General features: G+C 38.7%; 2 protein-coding genes across 3 annotated transcripts in view; both read right to left on the reverse strand.

Moving 5' to 3' along the window:
• Nucleotides 1–24,300, reverse strand: part of Gycalpha99B (guanylate cyclase 1 soluble subunit alpha 2) — a 671,156-nt gene that overhangs the window by 278,588 nt on the left and 368,268 nt on the right. The window lies entirely within an intron of this gene.
• On the reverse strand, nucleotides 19,008–23,125 carry LOC135847518 (uncharacterized). The gene has a single exon (XM_065367076.1). The coding sequence runs from the start codon at nucleotides 22,629–22,631 to the stop codon at nucleotides 19,629–19,631; it is 3,003 nt and encodes a 1,000-aa protein (XP_065223148.1). The 5' UTR covers nucleotides 22,632–23,125; the 3' UTR covers nucleotides 19,008–19,628.

Here is a 24,300-nt window from a genome sequence, read left to right on the forward strand (position 1 = left end):
AAAGCGTAAATTTTTCAATAAATAGTCAAGAAGTTGAATAGTGGCCATTTTTGTCACAACTGCCCATTTTTGGTAAAACTGTCAAAAAACCATTTCTGCCAAAATTACTTATCAAACATTTCTGTTCTTGCAAATTATATTATCGAAAAACTTCCATTGTTTGTCAAAATTGTCATACACTGCCAATTTTTGCAAAAATTGTGAAAATGTGTCACTTCGGGGGGGGGGGGAGGGAATGTCAGAAAGCGTCAATTTTTGGAAAAAAAGTCAAGAAATTGAAAAGGTCAATTTTTGTCAAGTGTGAAAAATTGTCAAACGTTCTTGTTCTTGCCAATATTGCTGAAAAATTATCATTTTTTTCAAAATTGTCATGGCGTGTCAATTTTTGGAAAAATTGTAAAAATGCGTCACTTTATAAAAAAAATTGTCAAAAAGTGTTGGCAAAATTGTTCTAGTAACCGTAACGTATCGAAAAGTGTTCGATAGTTTTAGTTTTTATTTTTAAATAAAAAATAAATTTCGGTTTCGCGATATAGATATTGTTGGTTACGTATTAAATGGATTTTTGTTCTTTTCGTAAAATCGCGTAAACTGTTGGCTGTTAAATTATCGTTGTTTTTTCGTTGTTTTCGTTAATTACTAAGTTAGTTCGCGTTAATATTATTCTTGTCGTCGTAAAGTAAAGTCATCGAGCTTTTTGCTCAGTCTCATTTGTCTGGTTTATTGATCGTTAAGGTCAATGACCGTTAATAATAAATATTTATTTATTTTGTTGAAAGTTTGTTTTCGATTTGTCGAATGTTAGGCAAGTTTAATATTGTTGTGAGTCAGATTTATCGATTTTGATCGATTTATCGTACATGGTAGCAGAGCGTGGTTCGTGAAAGCTCTGTTTCGCAATTCGACGTCCTGTGTGGAATTTTCTGGCTTGTGTAGCTTCAGCGTATTGGTTCGTGTAGTGTTCGACGAAGTAAATGTCGACAGTCCTGTCCTATTTGCGGTCAGGAAAATCGGTCAACGTAGACGACGACGACAGTAGTGTAGATAAGCGTAAATCGAGCGCCGAGTTTCGTGGTTTTTCTGAAAAGGAAAAACCAGAACAAAGTATACCGAAGTCGAAAGGTAAAAGTAAAGTAACGTTACAGCACGTATCTGAGTCATCCGGCGATTCGGAAGCTGGTCCAAGTTCAGCAGGTTTTGGTGATTCGACATCCGACGATCCGACGATCCCTGTTGACTCCGTTCCTCCTCCGTCTAATCCACCATCCGGTCCTCCACCTCCTCCACCTCCTGGTCCATCCGACGACGAGTCCGAAGGTAGTGAAAGTAGCGACGACGAGTCCGACGACGTAGCTGTAGAATCCGATTCGAGTAGTTCGTCAAGTGAAAATATGTTCGGTGCCGGTGATAATCGCGTAATGGAGTCGATGGTCTTTCGCGGTACGGGTTTTGTTTCCTGGAAAAGAAAAATAAAGGTCATTTTGTCGGCCAAAGGATTACAAACCGCGATTGTACAAGTAAATTCGTTATCGCCGCGTAAAAAAGCGAAAGCTTTAGAAATTTTAATTAGGCACGTAGCTGAGAACGTTTTCCGACTGGTCAAGGAGACAGAGGACCCGTACGTATTCAGGACGGAGCTCAACTCCTTGTACCAGGCGGAAAACCAAGCAGCAATTATCGACTGTCGAACTCGTATTTCGAAGATTGTCATCGATATGTACAAAGGTCCGAAGGAGTTCTTGGAGGCATTTTATACGCTAGTCAACGATATGGAGAGCTTGGACGTGAAATTGACTCCATCAGAAATCTATACGTATCTGATCAACGCGTTAGGCAACTCGCCTAAGTACGAGTCAGTGCGTATGACTGCTCGAGGACTAGTTCACGTCACAGCTGGAGACCCAAATCCAAAAGTGATTTCGTCGTTGCTTTTGAGTTTGGAAGATGCCTCGAAGAACTCCTCGACTTCGAAGAGTTCGACAAGTACCGGTTCAGCAATGGCCGCATCCGATCAATCCGGTAATAAAAATAATAATAGTCGTAATCGTAATCGTAATAAGTCGCGTAATCGTAGTTCGAACTCGTCCGGTAATTCGTCGAACGGTAACGGTGATCGTAGTGGTAATAATGGCTTCGTACAAGCCAAAGATCGTACCTGCTATAAGTGTCATAAACGGGGCCATATGGCCAAGTCTTGTCGATCCGCCGGAGGGAATTATAGAAATGATACCAACCCTCGGGGAAGTATTGTTTGCTATCGTTGCAATCTGACTGGGCATATCGGTCGAAACTGCCCACAGAACGGTGATTCGTCGCGTAATAATGGTGGTAACGGTTCGTCGAGTGGTACATCGGGTACGTCTGGTCCGTCAGGTTCGTCCGGTTCGTCAGGTCCTCGTCCGTCTATCGCGTTAGGTCTTTTTCCGTCGACATCTGGAAAAAAAGAAAATTTCTTGTTAGATGAAGGTCGTAGTCGTAATATCGTAGATGAATTCGTTAAAAATAGTGTCGGTCGTAGTAGTTTCGGTGACAGTGTTGCGATTTCTAATTTCGGAAATTCGCGTAACGTAAATATCGGGTCGAACTATTTTTTAGGTGACTCGACTGCTTTGAATCTCGGTGAAGAAAATGCATACGTCGAGACAAACGACGACGACGGCGTCGATTTTATCATGTTTGTCGTCGATAGTGGTGCGACGTCGCATTTTCTGAAACATTGTGGAGTCTTGCACGATGAGAGGAAAATAAACGAAAGTTTACAATCCGCTCATTGTGAAGTCTCTTTGATCAAAGAAGGAGTAGGTCGATTGAGAGTTCTAGCCGATGACGGAAACGTCTATTGGTTGAACGAGGTATACTACGTACCTAGTCTTTCTTTTAGTCTTCTGTCCGTGTCGAAAATCGTAGCGAATGGTTATCGTTTCTTCTTCGATGAAGATCCTCGTTTGGTCGATCCTGCGGGAAATTTAGTGTCAAAATTAGTACTTAATGATAATGGATTGTATACGATTCAATTTATGATAAATATACCTCCTATTTTGTACTCCTGTTCCAATTATTCATCTGCGTTAATTTCTGACGATAGTAGTGACTCGACAAATGTAGGTAATACTTCGACGACGATAGGTAATGATTCTGGAGTTGTAGTTTCGAATGTTTCTAGTGTAGGTATAGGAAATACCAGTACGTGCAGTGACAGTGATGTAAATCTGAAAAATAAAAAGAAAGTAAATAGGTTAAAAGGTGAAGGTGACATTTGGCATCGTAGGTTGGCTCATACGAGCAAAACGGTACTAGATAAGATTCCTGAGTTACGTGGATGTGATTGCCCACCTTTCAATCAGTGTCAAATTTGCTGTAAAGCAAAACAAAAGAAACGTACCTACGATTCGAGTAGGTATAGGTATCCGAATCCGCTCGATCTCGTTCATATTGACGTAATGGGTCCTATTACAGAAGGACTAGAAGGCGAGCGATATTTGATTGGCTTCGTAGATGACTGTACGAGATGGGGAGTAACGTTCGGAATGAGAAGTAAAGCCGAAGTAGGTACCTACCTAAAAAAATTTGTAAATATTAGTGAAACGTTATGGAGTACGAAAGTGAAGCGTATCAGGTGCGATAACGCTAGTGAATTTATTGGAGGTACTTTTAAAGAGTTCGTTGATGAAAAAGGCATATCGATGCAGAACAGTGAGCCTTATGAAAAGCAGCATAATGGCACCATCGAGCGTTTCTTCCGAACCATCCAAGAAAAAATGCGAGCTCTATTGTACGAAGGAGGTTTAACGAATAAATTCTGGCTTTACGCTGCATACACGGCGAACTACGTGTACAATCGTTTACCGCATTCTGCTTTGAACGATTTGTCACCGTACGAGCTGTGGAATCGCCGAAAGCCGGATTTATCGAGAGTGAGATTGTTTGGAAGCGTTGCACGAGTTTTAGTACCGCCTGAAAAGAGAAAAAAAACCGATGAGAAGTCGATAGATATGGTATTGTTAGGTTTTACAGAGACAGGTTATGTATTGTACGATGTTTTACGAAATAAATTTACGAATTCGAGTTGTGTAGAAATAGACGAAACGTGTAAGATACACGATGTTATTAACAATCATTTGTTAAAAACATCGGTATCAGTGAGTGTAAGCGATGTGAATATCGTACCTACGGTTACACCGGTAGGTAACGCTGATTCAGCTCCTGGTTGCTCCAATTGGATAAACCCAGATGAGCTGACTGAGGCCGAACGTAGCGGTGATAACTTGGTAGATCGTAGTTTGATCGATACATCTTCTTCAGATGAACGTAGCGACGATTTTGCTTGCTTTGCACTCGCTGGAGTCGATGACCTTACGTATGAAGAAGCGTTGAACGGTTCTGAAGCGAAATTTTGGCGTGTAGCGATAGATGAAGAGTTAAAGGCGATGGAGATCAAAGACGTTTGGTATTCAGCATCTGAAAAAAGTGTAAATAAAGAGAATTATTCGAAAGTAGACAGTAAGTGGGTTCTAAAGAAAAAAATCAACTCGAATGGTGGGGTGAAATTTAAGGCGAGATTGGTGTTGCGTGGTTTCAAAGACAATCATTTCTATGAATTGGATGAAATATACGCGCCAACACCTAATCAACCGATAATACGCTCGATGCTCAATCTAGCTATGGTCAACAAGTGGCAGTTGAGACAGCTAGATGTGAGTACAGCATTTCTTAATGGAGATATAAATCGAGGTATTATGTTCAACCCACCGAAAGGGACTAATGAAGAGAAAGGTGTCGTATATATTCTCAAACGTTCGTTATACGGGTTAAAAACAAGTCCCAAATCGTGGAATGTAAAATTGAACGAGTACTTACTTTCGCTCGGTTTCGTAAGGAGTAAAGTCGATCCTTGTGTGTATTTCGACGCTGAAAATCCTCTACGTTGCGTTTTTGTCGTTTACGTAGACGATTTTCTAATTACAGGTTGCGATGATCGTCTTATTGAGTGGTTAGTCAAGCCATTGAATGAGCGTTTTGGAATCAGAGACCTGGAACAATGTAAGAAATTTATTGGTATGGAAATTAATCGTAGTAAAGACAAGTTAGAAGTTCATCAAAACACGTATATCGAGCAATTAGTTAGTGATTACGGGCTGTCTAATTCGAATAGTATTTCAACTCCCATGGAACCGAACTTGAAGATTACAAATCTCAAGCTCGATAAAAGTTATGAAACCAAAGTGCGTGGTCTCTTAGGAAGTTTGAGTTACATAGCAAGGGGAACACGTCCTGATATTGCTTTTGCTGTAAACTTTCTAAGTAGATACCAGCACTTGGCAAATAAGGAGCTATTCGAATACAGCAAGCGTATCTTAAGGTATCAACGTAGTACGTTAGACGTGAAACTTACCTACGTAATACCTAAAGTAGTCGATAAACACTCTGTAAGAGTGTACGTAGATTCGGACTTCGCTGGTGATTGTTTAGATAGAAAGTCAACGTCTGGAATTTTTGTATTGCACTATGGCAACGTAATTGACTGGGTAGTCAAGAAACAAAATTGTGTAAGCCTTTCGTCGTGTGAAGCTGAATACGTTGCGTTAAGTACGTCTGGAAAGGAAGTCTTGGCTTGGCGAAATCTGTTTGTCGAATTAGAAGTTCGTATTGACACCGTACCGGTGTATTGCGATTCTAATGCAGCGATTGCCGTTGCGAATACGGTCGAATCGAAACGTACCAGACATATAGATGTCTGTTATCATCATATACGCGATTTAGTCACGAAACAGATAATATACTTGCAAAAGATATCTTCGGCAGATCAACTTGCCAATATTTTGACCAAAGCCACTACACGTACCGTATTCGATAGACTCTGTGAGTCACTGTTTAATGCTTAAATTAAGTTTTCGAGTCGATTTTTATGTAATATAAGTTTAGTTTAACTGAAATTTTGCTGTAAAAATATTTTGTTTCAAAGTGTTTACAAACACCGGTATTGATAAGAAGCAACAAGTTTTACGTTTATTTAAGTGGTACGAGTGTTAGGGAAAATATTTTTATGGTGGGGTGTTGGCAAAATTGTTCTAGTAACCGTAACGTATCGAAAAGTGTTCGATAGTTTTAGTTTTTATTTTTAAATAAAAAATAAATTTCGGTTTCGCGATATAGATATTGTTGGTTACGTATTAAATGGATTTTTGTTCTTTTCGTAAAATCGCGTAAACTGTTGGCTGTTAAATTATCGTTGTTTTTTCGTTGTTTTCGTTAATTACTAAGTTAGTTCGCGTTAATATTATTCTTGTCGTCGTAAAGTAAAGTCATCGAGCTTTTTGCTCAGTCTCATTTGTCTGGTTTATTGATCGTTAAGGTCAATGACCGTTAATAATAAATATTTATTTATTTTGTTGAAAGTTTGTTTTCGATTTGTCGAATGTTAGGCAAGTTTAATATTGTTGTGAGTCAGATTTATCGATTTTGATCGATTTATCGTACAAAAAGCGTACATTTTTCAATAATAGTGAAGAAGTTAAAAAGTGTCCATTTTTGTCAAAATTGTCAAAATTGACCATTTTTGGTAAAACTGTCAAAAAAACATTTTCTGCCAAAATTGTCAAACATTTCTGTTCTTGCAAATACAGTGTCAAAAAATTTCAATTGTTTGTCAAAATTGTCATGGACTGTCAATTTTTGAAAAAATCGTGAAAATGTGTCACTTTTTGAGAGGAAAATGTCAAAAAGCGTAAATTTTTGGAAAAATACCTTAGGTAGTCAAAAAAGTTAAAAAATATCCATTTTTGTCAGTGTCAAAATTTTCCATTTTTTGTACAATTGTCAAAATTGTCCATTTTTTGTACAATTGTCAAAATTGTCGGTTTTTGGTAAGATTGTCAAAAAAAAACATTTTTGCCAAAATTGTCAAACATTTCTGTTCTTGTTAATATTGTTGAAAAATTTCAATTTTTTGTAAAAATTGTCCCAGAGTGCCAATTTTTAAAAAAGGTGTAAAAATGTGTTAAATTTTTGAGGAAAAAAAAGGGAAAAAGCGTCAATTTTTTGCAAATTAGTCAAGAAGTTGAAAAGTGTTAACTTTTGCCAAAATTGTCAAAAACTAAATTTTGGCCAAAATTGTCAAATATTTCTGTTTTTGTCAAGATTGTTGAAAAATTACCGTTTTTTGTCAAAATTGTCAGACAGTGTCAACTTTTGGCAAATTGACGATAAGTGGAAATTAGAAAAAAAAATTCAAATAGCGTCAATCTCTGTGAAAATAGTTTCGAAGTGTACATTTTTAACACAATTGCCAAGAAGTGCCCAATTTTTGTAAGAATTGCCAAACAGTCCTATACTCTTGCCAGAAAAATTTGTCCAAAAATTTCAGTTTTTTGTTGAAATTGTGGGAGACTGTCAAATTTTGACAAGTTGAAGAAAAGTTATACATGTGATGACGACGGATAGGTTGAAGTGCCTTCTGTTGGTAATAGATACGGCGTACGGCAATATCTATACGGCAGGTCAAAAATTGTTCCCATACATCTGGATCCTTCACCACAGCATTTCCAATCTAATGACCGATTCCCGCCTTCACGAAAGGTGGTACGGTTGTCGCAAATTCCTCCATCTTCTATACAAACAGGTCGACATGTTGGATTTTCTAGTACATCTGGATCATATTGATCCATATCCAATGATGTCCTACATTGCAAATCTTCGCAACAGTTTCCATTCGGAAGAGAACGATCGCAACTGGTGCCATTCTGAACACATTGAGGTTTCTGTTGCGAAGGATGAATCAACGTTAACGCAGCAACCAAACACGCACCGAAGATGACGAAATTTTGGTTGAGAAAACTCATTGCGAAATATCGAGAGCGAGAGCACTAAAGATACAAATTCAAACAAGACACAACTTTTCGTACAGAAAATTCATTCGCGAATTAACTCGATGTCGCGATAAATTTTATACTGTTGGAAAATGTTCAATATTATGCTAACAGAAATAATTTCACGTTTCCTTTCAACGAGTCGCGAGATTGTTCCCAATTGGAAGTGGGTATAAAAAAGAGCGGAAGAATTCGTTAAAATGTGTGATTAAGTACATGTATATCTTCATCGATGATTCGCATCCAATTTCTTTCACTATATTCATCTTGACATGGCGATAGACACGTTTTGGTCTCATTTTCAGCAGAATTTCATTTGTAATCAGAAATCACCATATCGCCTCTCGGGAGTAATAAGGTGACATCTCAAAAAAAATTGATTTTGATGTTTTTGCATTTTTGGGGCTTGTATGACCCCCCTCAACCAATAATAACACTTTGAGTTTGGTACATTATCTAGATCATGTAGAAAACTCAAATGGCCTAACTCAAAATCCCAACAACATTGCAAGTTGTTTGGAGTTATAAGGTGACATCTCAAAAAAACTCCACCTTCTTTGAGCAAATTTCGTACATACAAAGTGTTATCAAATAGTTTTGATTGTTTTGAATGTTTGTCAGTTAGAAATAGCCACAAGGAGTGCATTTTTTATTGGTTTGTACCAGATGGAAACATTTTTTTAAATTGATCACTTTTTAGAAAAATGAATTTGCACATATCATGAAATTTTAGTTTTTTGAGAAAAACTCAAAAACTAAGCACTCTAGAAAAAAACTAACGACATTATGTCGATTGGAAATTTAATTCTCTACAACTTTGAGAACATTAAATTTTTTTTGGACGCTTCCTTTCGCCTCCACATCAACTTTAATGAAAGGTTCTAACTCAAAATGTTTTCCAAACATTGAAATATTTCCTCTTCAAGATTTTATTTTTCAAAGTGTTCTTATGCTAAATTGCTAAATGAAGGTAGGATACCGGATCTTTAAAATGAGGTGCTATTCATTCCTCACAATTAATTATAAGTTGATAAAAATAATGAATCAAGTTAAAAAAAAAAAAGAAGAAAATCACCCTCCTGTAAAATTTCACTTCTTTGAGATGTAACCTAATTACTCCCGAGGTGCGATATGTACTAAATTAAGTATTCTGATCGTATTTCAAATATTCTGCTTTAGAATTTTGGGAATATTTTCGCATCGCAGTCACTTTATTGACCACCTAAACAAATGGAATACATAACACAGAAATCAAACCGCCGAAAGAATAATTTCACATGAAGCAAAAAACAAATCCATGATTTGAAATTTTCTTGCAGATGATGACTATAATCCCCCATTTTTTAAAATTTTTGGTGAGCTTTTGAAAATTTAGGGAGAAAAAAGTGATCAGAAACTGATCAAGTAAGTATTACAACTTTCCAACTTGTTTAATCGTAAAATATTTTTATATCTGTACATAAAAAAAAAACAAACAAACAAACAAACAAAAACAAAAATATAGCCTGTATGAATCATTTTTTTATTTCAACTCACAACCCAATTCAAAAATTATACTCATGCAGTTTTTCGGCATTCTAGGGTCTCTTGTGAGTTCTAAATTTTCCCTCAAAATTCCAAATTCTTCTGAGCATTGAAAGAAAGAGTGAATGATGTCATCGTAATTAAAAAAATACATAAAATATGTAGATTTGTAGATACTCTAGACCTCAAAGGTGAATGTATTTATTTATTTGTACGATCAAAAACTGAATAAAAACAAAAAACTAAATACAAAATTGTCAAACAGTCTTATACTCTAGCCAAGATTTCTCCCAAAACTACGTTTTTGAACAAATTTTCAAAGTGTCAATTTTTGGGAAAACATGTCAAAAAGTGCCAATTTTCGGGGAAATAGTCGAACAGTCAAAAAGTATGATCATTCTATAAAAAATTCTCAAAAATCGTCCATTTTTAGTAAAATGATCAGGAATGGGTATTTTTGCCTAAAAATTGTGTTCTTGCCGAAATTGTTCAAAAAATTCTATTTTTTCCAAAATTGTCAAAAAATTCCGTTCTTGGTCGAAATTGTCAAAGAGTACCAATTTTTTTGGGAAAATTGTCAAAAAGCGTCAAATAAGGCAAAAATGAAAAGTGTTAATTTTTGTCAAGTGTCAAAAATTGTCAAACATTCATGTTCTTGCCAAGATTGTCGAAAAATTTATATTTTTTGTCAAAATTGTCATAGCGTGTGTATTTTTGGAAAAATTGTGAAAATGTGTCACTTTACCAAAAAAAAAATTGTCAAAAAGCGTAAATTTTTCAATGAATAGTCAAAAAGTTAAAAAGTGTCCATTTTGTCAAAATTGCCAATTTTTGGTAAAACTGCCAAAAAAAACATTTCTGCCAAAATTGTCAAGCATTTCTGTTCTTGCAAATGTATTGTCGAAAAATTTCCATTGTTTGTAAAAATTGTCATAGACTGCCAATTTTTGCAAAAATTGTGAAAATGTGTCACTTTTTGGGGCAAAAAAATGTCATTTGAAAAAATACCTAGTCAAAAAGTTGAAAAATGCCCATTTTTGGTAAAATTGTCAAAATTCTCCATTCTTGATCAAATTGTTAAGAAAACCATTTTTGCCAAAATTGTCAAACATTTCCGTTCTTGCCAATATTGTCGAATAGTTTCAATTTTTTGTAAAAATTGTCCAGCAGTGCCAATTTTTTAAAAAGTTTTAAAAATGTGTCAAATTAAAAAAAAAAATATGTGAAAAAGCGTCTATTTTTTGCGAATAAAAATGTCAGTTTTTTGTTGAAACTATAGACAGTATAGTTGAAACTGTCAATTTTGACAAGTTGAAGAAATGTTATGCATGTGATGACGACGGATAGGTTGAAGTGCCTTCTGTTGGTAATGTTGGTAATAGAACCACCCTACGGCAAAACTTATACGGCAGATCAAAAATTGTTCCGACACACGATCCGTCACAGCATATCATATCTGATGGCCACCTCTTGCCGTCAAATTCTCCACGAGAGGCGGTAACGTTGTAATTGCAAATTTCTTGATCTTTTATACAACCAGGTCGACATGTTGGAAATTCTACATGTGGATTATCCAATGATGTCCCACATTGCAAATCTTCGCAACAGTTTCCATTCGGAAGAGAGCGATCGCAACTGGTGCCATTCTGAACACATTGAGGTTTCTGTTGCGAAGGATGAATCAACGTTAACGAAGCAACCAAACACGCACCGAAGATGACGGAAACTGAGTTGAGAAAACTCATTGCGAAATATCGAGAGCGAGAGCACTAAAGATACAAATTCAAACAAGACACAACTTTTCGTACAGAAAATTCAGTCGCGAATTGACCCAATGTCGCGATAATTGCACGTTTCCTTTCAACGAGTCGCGAGATTGTTTCCAATTGGAAGTGGGTATGAAAAACGAGCGGAAGAATTACTTAGTTAAAATGTGTGATTAAGTACAATGTATATCGTCGTCGATGATTCGCATCTAATTTCTTTCACTATATTCATCTTGACATTGTTATAATGAGCTTTCAAAAGCAAGGTATCTCAGTGTAAGAAAAAATACTTATTTAATTCACAATCAACCTTACAATATTATTTTTTCACTGCAAGTTTGAATTGTGAAATGAATTTACCGTTAGCAGACCAAAACGGACAACAAATTGATGTTTGAAAGTTCACAGCGTGACGAAATGTTGATGAAGTATAGACAAGTTTTGGTCTCATTTTTAGCAGAATTTCATTTGTAATCACCATTTCTGTAAAAATGTCAATTGCCAAAACAGTTCTATTTTTGCCAAGATTGTCCAAAAAATTTTGTTTTTGCCAAAATTGTCAAAAAAATTACGTTTTTTTTTTTTTTGGTGAAAGTTGTCAGTTTTAGAGAGCATCAATTTTTAGCAAAATTACCCAAAACGGTAATTTTTGCCAAAATTGTGAAGAAGTCTTGTAATTTTTTGGAAAAGTTGTCAGCATGTGCCAATTTTTGGGAAAAGAATGTCAAAAAGTGTCAATTCATAAATGTGACAATTTTTGCACATATGTGTGAATTTTTGTCAAAATGTGTAAATTGTTGTCATAATGTGCATTTTTTGTCAAAGTGTGGCAATTTTCCTCAAAATGTGACAATTTTTGTCAAAATTGTCAAAATGTGCAATTTTTGTCAAAATATGTCAATTTTTGTCAAAGTATGTCAATTTTTGTCAAAGCATGTCCACTTTTGACAAAGCGTGTCCACTTTTGACAAAGCGTGTCCACTTTTGTCATAATGCATCAATTTTTGTCAAAATGGGTGAATGTTTGTCAAAATGTGGCAATTTTGATAAAATGTGTCGGATTTTGTCAAAATTTTCAAAATGTAAGTAAGTACACAATAAAATTATTTCAAAATTATCAAAATTGTCAAAATTGTCAAAATGTGTCAATTTTTGTCAAAATTGTCAAAATGTGTAGATTTTTTGTCAAAGATGTCAAATGTGCCAATTTTTGTCAAAATATGCCAATTTTTTTCAAAATGCGTCAATTTTTGTGAAAATGTGTCAATGTTTGTCAAAATGTGTCACCTTTTGTCAAAATTGTCAAAATGTATCAATTTTTGTCAAAATGGTCAAAATGTGTCAATTTGGTCAAAATTAACACAATATAACAAATTTTTGTGAGAATTGTGAAAATGTGTTGATTTTTTGTCAAAGATATCAAATGTGCCAATTTTTGTCAAAATGTGGCGGTTTTCGTCAGAATTGTGTAAATATTTGTCAAAATGTGCAATTTTTGTTGAAGTGCGTACATTTTTATAAAATGCGTCAGTTTTTGTCAAAATTGTCAAAATGTACCAATCATGTCCAAATTTATCAAAATTGTCAAAATGTGTTAATTTTTGCCAAAGTTGTCAAAATGTATCAGTTTGGTCAAAATTAACACAATGTGACAAATTTTTGTGAAAATTGTCAAAAAGTGTTGATTTTTTTGTCAAAGTTGTCAAATGTGCCAATTTTTGTCAAAATTTGTGAAATTTTTGTCAAAATGTGCAATTTTTGTCAAAATGCGCAATTTTTGTCAAAATGTGTAATTATTGCCAAATTGTGCTATTTTTGTTAAAATATGTATGCCAATTTTTGTCAAAAGGTGCAATTTTTGTCAAAATGTGGCAGTTTTTGTCAAAATTTGTGCAATTTTTGTCAAAATGCGCAATTTGCGCAATTTTTATCAAAATGTGCAATTTTTGTCAAAATGTGCAATTATTGTCAAATTGTGCTATTTTTGTTAAAATATGTAGGTATGTCAATTTTTGTTAAAAGGTGCAATTTTTGTCAAAATGTGCAATTTTTGTCAAAATGTGCAATTTTTGTAAAAATGTGGCAGTTTTAGTCAAAATTGTATAAATTTTTGTCAAAATGTTTCAATTTTTGTCAAAATTGTCAAAATGTACCAATCATGTTAAAATTATCAAAATTGTCAAAATATGTTAATTTTTGCCAAAGTTGTCAAAATGTGTCAATTTTTGTCAAAATTAACACGATGTGACAAATTTATGTAAAAATGTGTCAATTTTTGGCAAACTTGTTGAAATGTATCCATAAAGGGAGCTACTCTGTCCAAAATTGTCAAACAGTCCTCTTCACTTGCCAATAATATAAGACTGCCCAAAAAATTGTGTTTTAGTCAGAATAGTCATTAAATTTCCAGTATTGTCAGAGAAATACATATCTGAGTCAATTTTTGGAAAACTTGTCAAAACGTGACAATTTTTGAAAAAAAAATGTCAAGCTCCAATTTTTGGTAAAATTGTCAAAAAGGCCCATCTCAACCAAAATTGTGAAACAGACCATGCCCTTGTGAAAAAATATTCAAAAAATTCTGTTTTTGCCAAAATTGTCATAAAATGCCGTTTTTATGTCAAAATTGTCAGAGAAAGTCAATTTTTGAAAATAAAAAAAGGTAAAAAGCACCAATTTCTGGCAACATAGTCAATAAATCAAAAAGTGTCAATTTTCACCAAAATATCCAGAAAAAAATCAAAAATTGTCAATTTTTGTCAAAATAGTCACAATGTGTCTGTTTTCGACACAATTACCAAGAAGTGTCCACTTCTGTCAAAATTGTCAAACAGTCCTACTCCTTTGCCAAGGTTTCTAAAAAAAGGCTGTTTAAGCCAAAATTATCAAAAAACTCCAGGTTTCTGTTGAAAAATTGTCAGAGAGTGTCAATTTTTGATAAAATTGTTCAAAAAAATGCATTTTTAATTTTTTGGGCTCAAAATGAATAATTTTGGATTCTAAATGCTTCATAACACATCTACATGTGATAAGGAACATTAAAAAAAAAAATTTAGCAAAATCGGTTCAGTAGGAGAGGCTGGCGGACTGTCACCAGATTTAACAAATTCTTTTAATGTATATATGATGATGATGATTGTAAAATTTCATCCCCTTCCCCCGCTAGGTATTTTTTCACTTTTTTCAATTTTTATTACAATTTTTTGGATATCATTGAAATATATTTCTCAAACCTGACAAGGTTATCTCTAATTTACACCGAAACAAACTTAACAATTTTGAATCTGAACTCGTTCCTACAGAGCTACCTACGTAGAAGCATAAAACGGTTTTTTACACTTATTACATGGTTGTTTAGGACTGCGACTGGTTAGACTGTCTGCTACTGGTAGTGCACTTTTAACCTTCCGGCATATCTTATACCCTTGATTATCTCTGGCACATTCGAATCCTTCACAACATTTCCAATCTGGCCATCCCTCGTCGAAACCTTCACGTTCGCAGAATGCGCCCTCCTGACTGCAACGAAGACGACATTTACGAGGCTCTTTTATTATTTCGCCGGTCGATTCATTTTCCCATTTGTCACATTCCAATCCACCGCAGCATCGTTCACCCGGTTTATCTGAGCAAATTTCGTCAATTTTACTGCAAGGATGACGACATTTTCTAGAATCTAACTCTTGTCGTCTCCTAGTCGGATTCCAAACGTCACATATCATTCCTTCGCAGCACTGCTTGCCGGCGATGGAGTTGTTGCAGATTTCTTCGGCTTGTTTACAAACACGTCGACAGGCCGGATCTAAATGATGATTATGCCATACTTCACACAGCAATCCTTCGCAACAGTTTCCATTCGGGAGAGAGCTATTGCACCAGGTGTTATTCTGAACACATTGAGGATTTTGTTGAGATGAAGGATGAATCAGCATCAGCACAGCAATCAAACATGCACCGAAAATTACGAAAACTGGGTTTAAAGAACTCATCGCAAATATTCGACAGCACTTAAAAAGAACAATTCAAACAAGACCCGACTTTTCGTACAGAAAATTCATTCGCGAATTAACTGGATGTCGTGATAAATTTTATGCTGTTGAAAAATTTTCAATAGCTATACTTAACAGATATAATTTCACGTTTCCTTTCAATGAGCCACGAGATAAATATATCAGAGATAATAATACATTTTAGGACTTAATTGCTTCCAATTGGAAGCGATTATAAGAGAAGAGCGGAAAACCAAGTTAAATGTTTGACTAAATATATCGTCATCGATGATTCGCTTCTAATTTCTTTCATTACTATCGTAAATTGTAATGTACATAAGTCAAGTTGTGTGTATGTAATAACGACGGTACGTTTAGAGTGTCTCCTACTGGTAATGCACTATCACCATACGGCAAAATTTATACAGTTCATCATATCTTCCGACACACTTGAATCCTTCACAGCATTTCCAATCAGGCCACCCCTCGTCAGAACCTTCACGAGAGGCGGTGGAGTTGTTGCAAATTTCTTCAGCTTTTCTACAAACAGGTCGACATGTTGGATTTTCTAGTTCATCTGGATCATATTGATTCATGTCCGATAATGTCCCACATTGCAAATCATCGCAACAGTTTCCATTCGGAAGAGAGCGATCGCAACTGGTGCCATTCTGAACACATTGAGGTTTCTGTTGCGATGAAGGATGAATCAGAGTCGACACAGCAACCAAACACGCACCGAAGATGACGAAAACTGGGTTGAAAAAACTCATCGCGAAATATCGAGATCACTAAAGAAACAATAATTCAAGCAAGGCACACTTTTCATGCAGAAAATTCATTCGCGAATTAATCCGATGTCGCGATAAGTTTTATACTGTTGGAAAATTTTCAATACGCTAACAGAAATAATTTCACGTTTCCTTTCAACGAGTCGCAAGATTGCTTCCAATTGGAAGTGGTTATGAAAAAAGAGCGGAAGAATTAGTTAAAATGTGTGACTAAACTAGGTACATATATCGTCATCGATGATTCGCATCTAATTTCTTTCACTATTTTCATCTTGACATTGTAATATGAGGTTTCAAAAGCAGGATATTTCAGTGTAAGAAAAAAAATTGTAAAATGAATAAACCTATAGGTATGATTGAACACCAAACTGGCAATTTTAGATTTTTTGAAATTTAAACATTTTTCATCATGTACATATTTGACGAGTTTTTGAAAATTTGCGGCCAATTTTTTTTTAATGTTACAACTTTTTTATTTCAAATTCATCTGGGCATTGAAAGGCAGTGGTAATAAAAGATGTCATTATAATAAAACAAAAATGGTCAAAAAATGTCCCTTTTTGTCAAAATGGTCAAAAAGTGTCAATTTTTGTCAAAATAGTCAAAAAGTGTCAATTTTTGTCACAATAGTCAAAAAGTGTCAATTTTTGTCAAAATAGTCAAAAAGTGTCCCTTTTTGTGGAAATAGTCAAAAGTGTCAATTTTTGTCAAACTAGTAAAAAAGTGTCAATTTTTGTTAAAATAGTCAAAAAGTGTCAATTTTTGTCAAAATAGTCAAAAAGTGTCCCTTATTGTCAAAATGGTCAAAATTGTCCATTTTTGTTAAAATAGTCAAAATTGTCTATTTTTGTTAAAATAGTCTAAACAAGTCCATTTTTGTCAACATTTTCAAAAAGATCAATTTTTTCCAACATTTGGCTTATGTCAAAATTGGCAGAGATGAGTTTGGAAAAATTATCAAATCCTGTCAATTTTTGGGGAAAAAAATACCAAAAGACCCCACTTTATCATACATATAATGCCATCACAATTTTTTAATATGTTTTTCAGCGTGAAAAGTTGCCCAAAATACATTATATTTGTTCCAGAATTTTTGAGAGTTGGAATGATATAAAAAACCAGGGGCGAAGCGTGCGTGTAAGCCAGTAAGCCGGGCTTACACGAGAAAAAGAAAAAAAAGAGAAAAGAAAATTTGATTTCAGTAGGTACAGAAATTGTACAGAAAATTTAAAATCTCAAATCGCAAAATGAAAGAATCAATTATTTATCTATTGAAATGTGGAGTTGGGGTAGGCAACTTGTTCTGCTTGAAGCCCTATCCGTTCGGCTTCAGCCAAGGCTGGTTGAGTCCTTCTGACGCATGCGCATATAGTCGTAAGTGGTAGTGAAGGGTGAAGGGAAAGAATTGTCCGCACCCGCGTTGGTGAAGCCGGCTTCCAGCTCGCTTTTTTCACATCTTTAAACATTGTTGAATTGCTCAAATTGGTTTGTACCAAAAACGTTTGGGTAAAACTTTTTTTCCCAGGTTGTGTAAAACTTTTTTTTTCAACACCAGCATTTTTTTTTTCAATTTCATTAATTTTTCTAGCTTTTTCAAGAGAAAAAAAACGTAATTAATCTGTCAAAATTGAATGAATTATATTTTCTTTGCATTCTTCAAGATGAATTTTGAAGATTTTAGTTCCTAGTCTTGATTCTCAACTTTGAAGGCTTGACTCTGCCTAATTTTAAATCAAAATTCAATGCAAAAAACAGGCTGTGAGATCAAAAAAAAATTTTGCAACACTGTTTTTAAATTGCAAATGTTATTTGGATTGGTTTATAATTGTTATAAATCGAACTATAATGGGTATCATATTTTTAGGGGTCATTTTTTTCTAATGAAATAATTGATACTTTCAATTTTGCAATTATTAATACTTCTGTAGCTTTCTAGCTTACAAGCCAACTTTTTCACGCTTCGCCACTGTAAAAAACACATTTCGAAACTCCTCAAGCTAATTTTTGGTACGAAAAAAGTGGCAAAACTGATTTTTATGATATCACCAAAAAGCCTTTCAAAACCCCTAACTATTGGGAAAAGTTCCATTTCGATAGGTATCACAGTTATCAAGTAATCCACTGCTGAAATGGATGATAATTCAAGTTCATGGAAAACTTTGACACCCCCTGGCAGTCTTTAAAAAAGGGTTAGAGGGCTACGATTTGCGCCATCGGTCATCCCTTCGGAAGGTCTTTCCACAAGAAAAATTTCAAAAAAATCGCCGACTCCCCTTACCACTTCTTGATCGAATTGGCGTGGAATTTTTACAATCCCCTCACCCCTGATGCACCCTAACAGCTGATTGAATATACCCACGGGGAGGCCAAAGGGTGCTCCCCTCAGGGGGCGGGTTCCTGGTGGAAACTACACACTGCTGGGACCATACAAAAATGGATTAACACTTGAAGACGTCAACCAACACTTCTTATTAGTTAGAACAACTTTTAGACACAAACGAAAACCAAGGTTGGACAATCCTATTAGTCCACAATTGATTCTTGGTAAACACTTTGCTGATATCAAAAACCAAAATGTGGCATGTAACATAGTTGACAAGGCAATAGATCAGTTGATCACTGATGGTGAACTGGGCCATCCCTACTCTCTGATAGTTTCATATCACATATACCAACCCTCAATGCAGTACCTTGTACAGAGAGGGATAAAAGAGAGATTCTATCACCCAGTCAGGGCCAGCCGCTGTGGGTTGTCTACCACCCTGCAGCAATTACCTACAGATGGGCCAAATAACACTGGCTGGTGTGGAGAAAGTTCTCAAACGAGCTGAGAAGGAACTAGAAAAGAAAATCCAACACTCCAACTGGGGAATTGATAGAGACCAAATCAAAAAGGATCTTCACCCTGGAGGAACTACTGGAGGATGATCTGTTTAGACAACACCCACAGTTTGCCCTGGCCCATTTTGTGTCAGCCGAGACTTCAGGATGTCCAAGGGCATCGCGCTCCTGTTCAAATGTGCTTTTGGCAACCAGGACACTCTGTGTTGAGGTAGAGAGAGAAAACGAAAAACGAAAACAAAAGCTACATATTTCTACCATTTACTCGAAACTCAAAAAACACAGAATTACATTATAAAGACCAAAAATATCTGACTCCATAAGATATAAAAAATGAACAAATGAAATGCGTACGTACACTACATGATATGCTAAAACGAATGCTATACAAAGACTATACAAAACGAAGACTATATGACGACTAAATTAATACACATAAGAATATCTACACTAAATCTACATATAAAAATGCGTACGTGACCGTACAAATAAAAAGGGGGAAAAATCAACGTCGCAACGTTGTGAAATATGTACATCTTACTCATCCGTCGGTTAAGGCAGCGAGAAACGGAAATACCAGCGGCTGCCTGTATCAGCGCACTGGCACACCGGAGCTAAAAATAGCACCGAGAAGATGAGATGGAAGGCGATCAAACGATGTATAAGATCGCATGCTCGCCGTTCGCAACTATCTTCCAGCAACGAGTATATTACTGACGTAATCAGCCAGTCTATATACTCGCCGCGGTGCAAGGTACGGTGAGATCTCCGAGCCGAAAACTCAAGCTCGGAGATCGTCACCTACCTACCTGCGAACCTATCTACCTTAACATCCCGCCGCCGCCGACGGAGTCACTCATTAACCCCGTTAACAAATGGGATCAACTTAGCTACAGGGCGCTGGAGACATGCGCCGTTTCTGGTTCTAAGATCGACGACTCGAATTTGACCATCTTTGCCCGGATACAGCTTGGTGATTCTACCGAGCGGCCAAACTAGAGGTGGAGACTGCTCGTCTGATATGAGCACAATATCGTCGATCTGGATGGGTCTAGAAACTGGAGAGCGCCACTTGGTGCGCTTCTGAAGAGTGCGGAGATACTCCTGGGCCCACTGGCGCCAAAAGGAGTTGCGAAGTTGGTTGAGGAGATGCCACCTCTTCGAATATGACAAGCCGTTAATGTCATTGTAATCGGACGGCGCTGCGTTGATGGGGCGGCCGATTAAGAGGTGTGCTGGTGTTAAGACTTCAAAGTGCGTTTCATCTGGAGACGAGAGCGGAGTGAGCGGTCTGGAGTTCAAGATAGCTTCAATTTGAATGAGAATTGTCGCCATTTCTTCAAACGTGAGTATCTGATTGCCGACGACACGTTTGAAGTGATACTTGGTTGACCTTACGAGCGCTTCAAAAATCCCGCCCATGTGGGGAGCTGAAGGCGGATTGAACTTCCAGGTAACTTGCTGGGAAACGCAATAATTCTGGACCGCGTCATCCTTCTCGAGGGCTGCTACTTGCCGGCGCAATTCAGCGTCGGCTCCGACGAAGTTGGTACCGTTGTCGGAAGTGATTGAATTAGGCAAGCCCCGTCTGCCGACAAACCGCTGCAAGGCTGCTAGAAATGCTGCTGTTGTGAGCTCTGAGACCACCTCCAGGTGGGCAGCCTTGGTGGACATGCATACGAAGAGGCACCAATATGCCTTGTGGGTCCGCGCCGGGCCTCGAGTTGAACGTAGCCTTTCCCGGATGCTGAACGGACCCGCGTAATCAACACCGACGTGAGTGAACGGCAGAGAGCTCTGGACTCTGCTGGCTGGGAGATCGCCCATTTTAGGAATGGATGGTGGACGACCGGAGAAGCGAATACAACGTGCGCACGTAGAGATGCATTGGCGCACTTTCGCCGTCACGTCCCCGACAAACCAATATTTAGAACGTAGTATATTGGCTGTGAATCTGTTTCCACTATGAAAATATCTGTAGTGGACGTGACGGACGAGAAGAATACTAAGTCGGTGGGTTGAATGCAGGATGATTGGGTGTTTCTGGTGGAACGGCAACGCTGAGTTTTCTAACCGTCCACCTACTCGGAGCACGCCGTCGTAGAGTCGGGGGTCCAATGCGCGTAACTGGCTCTTTGCTCCGACTGGCTGCTGCAAACGTAGCTGGGTAACTTCTTCTTGGAAACAGGCTTGTGCAATTTGGTGAAGCCATGTTTCGGCCTTGGCCATTTCCTCAATGGTCAGAGGGCCTGTAGGAATGGACTGCTTGCGGATTCGACTGGTCAGAATCGACACGTACCGGAACACATGGGCTGCAGCGCGCTGTAGACGATCATAACGAGAGACAGGTGCAAAAACGTAGTTGAATGAAGCTATCTGAGCTTCAGGCAACTGCCGACGAACACTGGCGCTGAGCGAAACTAATGATACGCTGGTTGTGACCGGAACGGGAAATGAAATGCTTGAATCAGCCAGGAATTGGGGGCCAGAAATCCATAGAGACGCCCGAGCTTCGACTTCAGCGGATGATTTCCGGCGCGTGGCCATGTCCGCTGGGTTAACCTCACCAGGGACATGGCGCCATTTTTCCGATGGGAACTGCTTGATTATTTTCGCCACACGGTTGGCGACAAATGTAGTCCAATTGCCTGGCTCCTTAGCCAAGTATGCAAGGACGATGGTGGAGTCCGTGTAGGCGAAACGTTGCTCTGGACTGCATCCCAGGGTGGTTGAGACTGGATCGAACAATTCGATGAGAAGAGCTGCAGCGCATAGCTCTAACTCTGGTATGGTGCGCGGCTGTTTCTGCGGAGCGACGCGCGTTTTCGATGCGATGAACCTAACGATAGGTGGATCAGTTCCACTGACAATTCGTGCATATATGACGGCAGAGCACGCCTCCTTACTAGCGTCCGAGAAACCGTGCAATTCTAAACTAAACTTCGAACTACCGACAAAACGAGGAAACTCAAGAGCCGCTGATGCGGCGACATCGGAAAGGAAACTACTGAAACGACCTTGAAAATCTGTGGAAACTGGTTCGTCCCAAACGAGATTATCAGTCCACAGCTCCTGAATCAACAGCTTGCCAGTTATGGTAACTGGTGCCGAAAAACCTAACGGATCGAAAATGCTTGAAACCTTTGAAAGCGCTGAACGCTTTGTGAGAACCTTATCTGATGATGCGAAGTTAACCAAAGACGAAAAACAAAAGAAATCCCCTTCGGAATCCCACTCAACTCCGAGGGTGCGACCTACTGAACTAGAACATAACGAGGTTTGCGCGGCCAGCTCGCCTGAGAAGCGCCATTTGCTCAACTCCATACCGGCAGTACAAAGAAGAGCTACCAATTCGTCGATTACCTGCTTCACTGCTTCGAGGGAGTCTGCACCGCCGAGAGTATCGTCGATGTACGTATTTTTCAAGATTACAGCCGCCGCCGCTGGAAACTGCTTCTTGCCATCCTCGGCAAGCTGAAACAAGGAGCGAACTGCCGAATGCGGAGCGGAGCTGGTACCGTAGGTAATCGTGTTGAGTTGGCAATCGATGATTTCACCATTCTCATAAATGACAATGCGCTGAAGGTCACGGTCTTCATCTGGAACCCACATCTGGCGGTACATCTTGATTATGTCCGCCGTGAATGCGTACAAAAACGTGCGAAAACGAAGAAATATGACGAAGAGCGGAGCCTGGATGGTGGGGCCGACGAGAAGAATATCGTTCAAGGATACGCCATTTGAAGACTTCATCGAAGCGTCGAACACCACCCGGATTTTGCCATTATGATGAACTGAATGGTGAGGAATATAATACGTGATTTGACCTGGAACTGGAGGAGCGCAACGTGACATGTGACCCAGAGACTCATATTCGCGGAGGAACTCTCGATATTCGTCTGAGATTCGGGCGCGTTTTAGCTGGTTGATGGCCAATTGGCGTGATTCACCTAGAACGCAACCTGAGCGCTTAGGTAAGGTGACGATAAAACGGCCGGAAATCGGATCTCTACGATGCGTTTCGGCGAAAATGCGTTCGGCTTCGATTTCGTCAACGGATCTGCTGTCCTTACTTCGTGGAGGTTCGTTGACCCCGAGGAACTCCGCAATGGATTCGAGTTCAGGTTGAGAGAGCGTAGAATGAAGACACCGCACGCTCGTTACCAGAGATGAAGTGAAGTAAGGACCAGCGAGAAGCCAACCGAGGTGAGACGGAATCAAAGTAGGACCATTTGGCTGGGTGATGAACGGTTGCTGAAGAATATTATACAGCTGGTCAACGCCGATAAGTAGGTCGATGGGCTTGGACTTGAAGTAATGCGGATCCGCGAGATCGTAGCGCTGAGCGTAATCTCAGTCATCAGGCGGAGTGAACGAAACTGGAGGCAGTGGGTCGGTAATAACGTCGACCACCACGGCGTGCAGTTGGGTTGAATATTGACCGTTTCGCGAGGTCAATGTGAATGTAGTTGTCGCGCTGGCTGCGGCGCGACCGCCACCGAATCCGCTGATGATAACAGTCGACTTGTTGAGCTTCAAATTGAGCTGCTGCGCGATCGCCTTCGTGAGCATGGTCACGTGCGATCCGTTATCTAGCATCGCTGTTGCATCAATCCGATGAGTTGAAGACGAAAGCTGAACGCTTGCGGTGCTGAGGAGCACGTCATGGAACCGTTGCCAAGTGACGCCGGAGAAGACTGTAGCCTTGGGTTGAGCCGGAGTGCTCGTAGGGTTCGCCTGTGACGTGGTAACTTGAACTGGAGGAGGAGTCGCCGCCGCCGGAGCCTGGGGGGTCGGCTGCGCGTTACTCAACCTGGGATTGTGCAACAGGGTGTGATGCGGCTTGGCGCATTGTCGACACTTCGATGATTTACAAAACTGAGACCAGTGCCTGGGCTTCAGACAGTTTATGCACACTTTGGACTGGCGAGCGAACTGATGGCGCTCGGAGACGGGGAGGCCCTTGAACCTCTCGCATTGATAAAGCGGGTGTGCCTGTTGACAGCACGGACAGGACTGGATTTCTCCCACTGGAGAGTTAACTGATGAACTAACTGCGTGATTACTTGGATGCTGAGTGGCAGGTGCCGGCTGTGTAACGAGAGTAGCGGCAGTGCGAATGCGATGAGGAGGGGGTCTGGGTTTCGAGGCTGCTGCTGCGTGGCTCGAGTCAATAAAAACAGACGACAGGACCTGGATGCGTTTCTCCAAAAACGCCGTCAGGTCGTTGAATACATCCCTTGTGTCGTCGTCGTCCTCATCTTTCTTAAGCGTAGGGGTAGTCTCGGCGAGTAAGGTTTCCCACAGCTCGCGGCTTCGGGAGTCGAGCTTGGAGACTACCAGCTGCGTGATTAGCTCGTTGGACAACGCTTCGCGGTGAAACCCAATGTTTTCGACAGCTCGAATGTTGATTGTGGCGGTATCGACGAGATGACGTAGCGAATCGGCGTCGTTCTCCTTGACGCTCTTCAGGTTGAAAAGGTGGGAAAGATAGCGCCGTAAATTGAGCCGTCGGTTTTCGTAG

This window comes from Planococcus citri, chromosome 5, assembly GCF_950023065.1.
Source record: "Planococcus citri chromosome 5, ihPlaCitr1.1, whole genome shotgun sequence".
NCBI lineage: Eukaryota > Metazoa > Arthropoda > Insecta > Hemiptera > Pseudococcidae > Planococcus > Planococcus citri.

Excerpts from the sequence above, each read along its gene's own strand:
- LOC135847518 (XM_065367076.1), bottom strand. The coding sequence starts at position 22,631 with ATGTCACGTTGCGCTCCTCCAGTTCCAGGTCAAATCACGTATTATATT.